This window comes from Opisthorchis viverrini (genome assembly GCF_000715545.1).
Source record: "Opisthorchis viverrini unplaced genomic scaffold opera_v5_165, whole genome shotgun sequence".
Lineage (NCBI taxonomy): Eukaryota > Metazoa > Platyhelminthes > Trematoda > Opisthorchiida > Opisthorchiidae > Opisthorchis > Opisthorchis viverrini.
Genome location: NW_008751822.1, coordinates 919772 through 923420, shown reverse-complemented (window position 1 = coordinate 923420; position 3649 = coordinate 919772). Strand labels below are relative to the sequence as shown.

The 3649-nt window shown below is 46.3% G+C and overlaps 1 protein-coding gene across 1 annotated transcript in view; it reads left to right on the top strand.

The window, feature by feature from the left end:
* Positions 1-238: 238 nt before the first annotated feature.
* T265_07311 (hypothetical protein) overlaps positions 239-3649 on the top strand; it is a gene marked incomplete at both ends in the record, with an annotated part of 18809 nt that continues 15398 nt past the window's right edge. The window contains one exon of the mRNA XM_009172798.1: positions 239-406. Within this exon, the coding sequence (XP_009171062.1) occupies positions 239-406 (168 nt within the window). The remainder of the gene's footprint in view (positions 407-3649) is intronic.

Genomic DNA, 3649 nt, shown 5'->3' with positions numbered 1-3649 from the left:
CGAGGGGACCTAATTCTTACTTATGCCCTGTTCAAACAAAGCTTGGCAAACGTTTTTTTTACCGTTTACCCAGCAAACACACGGCGGGGACATAGTAAGAAAACCTTCAAGCTTAGAGCACACATCCATTAGACAAATTTTTCTCATTTCGGGTAGTAGGTGCGTGGAATGCACTTCCTATGACGGTTGTCCACGCTCCTTCTAGAAGCCAGTTTAAAGCACTGTTAGACATTTATTTATGCGAATCCTCGCGCTGGCAAGCATACTGCTCCGCGCTAAGAACATAAAGAGCAGTGCTACACCCTTTTTTCACCTGTGCCTTTCAGGTGAACGACAGCCAATGACCGACAAGCACAGAATCGACCCGGAAAACTTGGGCAAAAGCCTCGATCCTGTGTATCAATCTGTGAAACCGTGAAAAGACAGCCAACCTGGCATACAGGCACCTGCACTGCACTTCTGATTAGCAGCCGATAACTGCTCGGAGCAGCTTAGCGGAATCAAGTTCATTGATGAAAATTCTGATGAAAGGTGGATGCATAACTCATCCATACGGAACTGTGGTGCAAACATCAAGAGGAGTATCCAGGGCGCTACTTTCTAGAGCTGGAGTGTACACTCGAGGAGGACGACTCAAATCGATCAAGAGTGAGCCGTTGTTACCCCAGAGTTTGTGAATCCAGATAAATGCACCGTTTGTGGTTGTCAGAATTGTGGAAAGCGCGTGAAAACTCATTTAGGATTTGACGATATTTGTGATGTATCCTCGTAGTAAGAGAGGACCAGGATTGAATAAGATAATTTGGGGGCGTGATGTGAGGAAGTATCGTTTTAGTGATGACTTTCCTCATAAGTTTGCAGGTTTCAGTAAGAGTAACTTGGTGATGCTTGGACTTGTCACAAAGGCATCGATCCTGATAGGTAGGACAAATGATCTGTCACTTTTAGGTGGTCGGGGGGATGAGCAGGCCCTAAAGATGGCCACGACAACCGGAAGCCTAATTGTCAATTTTTCTCCTGATTTGCCATCTGACTACTATACTAACCTACAAACCACAACTTTCTCCATAATCGCTTTGGCAAATGGATGAGCGTGTTCTCTAATATCAGGTGTTTCCTTGCGACATAAATTCCATATCCTTCACTTTTCCTTCATTGCATCTGTCAACTTTAGTTGACTAAAACCTGTCCCTCCGTAGGTACTCTCTCGACTCACTGCCTCACGTCAACCAACTAGGTAACTATTATTCACGATTACTGGACCGTCAGAGTCAACTCATCCAAGCCCAAGTTGCGCGCCATGGCTAACAGCCTCGTGTGAACCACAAGGAATTTCCTTATAGACTACCCTGTGGTCGTACTTACCTCTGCGTCGCCCAGGATCGTTCCTTTGTTTGACCAAACCATCCACATCAGTGGATGCCGTCTGCTGCACTCTCGCGTCTTTAGCCCTCATTTGGGGTCGGCCACTAAAGCTTCCAACCGTTCAGAAGACTGGCAAACCAATTATGCAAGGACCATGTTACCACTCCTGAGCACAATAATTCCAGATGGTTCTAAAAAGAGGGTTGGATGGGCCCCGTCGTTGGCAGTACGGAAGTGGTAGTCCTAACCTCCGGCGTTGCATCAGGAGAGCTAACAGTCAATTCAATAAGTGAGGCTCCTTTCGTTCGACCATAGTACGCCAAACCATTGATCCAGCATGCCACCGTCGACGTATCGTTTTTTTTTGTAAAGTCTGTTTGCTGACATTGAATCTAGAAGATTCCTGCCACAGTTTTTCCATTTTCGCGTATGAATGGTTCGCCTGCAAAACTCCCATCAACCTACACCATTTTACTAGCGGAGATGAAGAAGGCGACATTGACCATACAGTTGAAACGTAAGGCGCAAACATACCATCACGGTCAGCACCTCTACAAATAGTCTGCCTCATCGCACTAGATGAGAAAAACGCATGTGATCGTACTGACGTTTGCTTGCCTTGCCCTGGTGACAGAGCCTACTTGTGGTGAAACCCATCCTAGCACTTTCTGCTAGAAAAAGGGCGAACACTTTTCCCGTTCACTTCGCGCTTCTTTGAAGATTCCGAGACCCCTGGCGGCAACACATTTTTACTGCTATCAATAAGTACCCGTATTTATCTTGATGCTTGCAAATCTACATATTCCTGAGATTTTTGATATCGTAAGCCTAGGTGGTCTTCAAGGCAACACGCCACGAGGTGCAACAAGCACAACTAAGATTTCGGGGCCCAAGTTTTGCCCACAGATCCATCGCTCCAGTGTTTTGAAACTATGTATTGTTTATTGCGTAATGAAATACTTTCTTGACTGTTTCGATGCTCCGGTGCTCCTTTTACATTACCTTCATTCTAAAGGTGGCTAAATCCCACACTCGTTTTAGGCACCTGATCTCGACATAGAAAATGAGAGTCTTTGGGTTGAGATCAGGGGGTTGTTCATGTATCCAAATTCTACCCGATTTGCAATCTATCTTGCCGACGCAAAACAAGTTATGTGCATCAAAGCACAAGAGGTGGCTGACGTCTGATGATGGCATTAAACTGATTCCTGAAGTTGGCAGCTGCACCCCTGTAGATACGTACAACTTTTGAGAGGAACTACGTGGGCTGGGCGCTCCATCCATTTTCTGGGTACAGTCTCTTTACTCTGCTCTGGTTATTCCTAAAAAAGCATTGGCCGTGGGCAGCTAGGCCAGGGACGGTCACAGTGATATATCTAATTCTGTGAATCATTTCGTCTGGGATCTTAACTGTCTAGTGTAACCAACAGAACAATCGGAACGATTGCGCACGCTGGTCGCGGGTGGCCCAGGAGTCCATGTCAATACGAAATAAATTGGCTGCGGTCAAACAAACTACATAAACTTCACCGAATCAAAAGGTTGATGGCTAGCTTCAAGATGTTGTCCCCTGCGAAAACGAGCCTCATCGGAGCGCCACAAAAAAAATACTTTTTGGTGATGCATCCCAACGCACAGAGCCTGAGTGAAACGACCTGTAATCAAACTGCACAAAGATGCGCAAGAAACCAAACAGTCTCATGCTTGCTTTGAATCATTGAACATCCAAAAATCAACTAGTAGCAGAAGTGGAAATTTTTGCTCGCCAATGGTAAAAGGTTCACACAAACCGAACTCCCACAGAGAGGAAAAACCTCGCAGTTGAAAAGTAGCTGTGGAAACCACCAAGACAGGAAACAGACAGGCATGCCGCAAAAACCTCTTTGGAAGGGCGCAAACCCGGTGTGCAGCTAATAAATCTGGCATGCTTTCTCTGGCAACGTGCGTTGCGGCACTGATAGTGGAGAAACGCCTGTTCAAAATCTGCCTGAGTTTTCAACAAACTGTCAGATATTCAATAGTCAGCTTGCCCCGTCACGAAGAGACTGGACCTTACCATAAATCTGGCTTTCTCTGGCAACGTGCGTTGCGGCACTGATAGTGGAGAAACGCCTGTTCAAAATCTGCCTGAGTTTTCAACAAACTGTCTGTCAGTCAATAGTCAGCTTGCCCCGTCACGAAGAGACTGGACCTTACCGTGGTGTGACGGTTTGCGCACCTCAGCGATCCATTGAGCTATACTGGAGAGTGTCCCGCGACACTCACAGAGTCTCTCACACCAGGT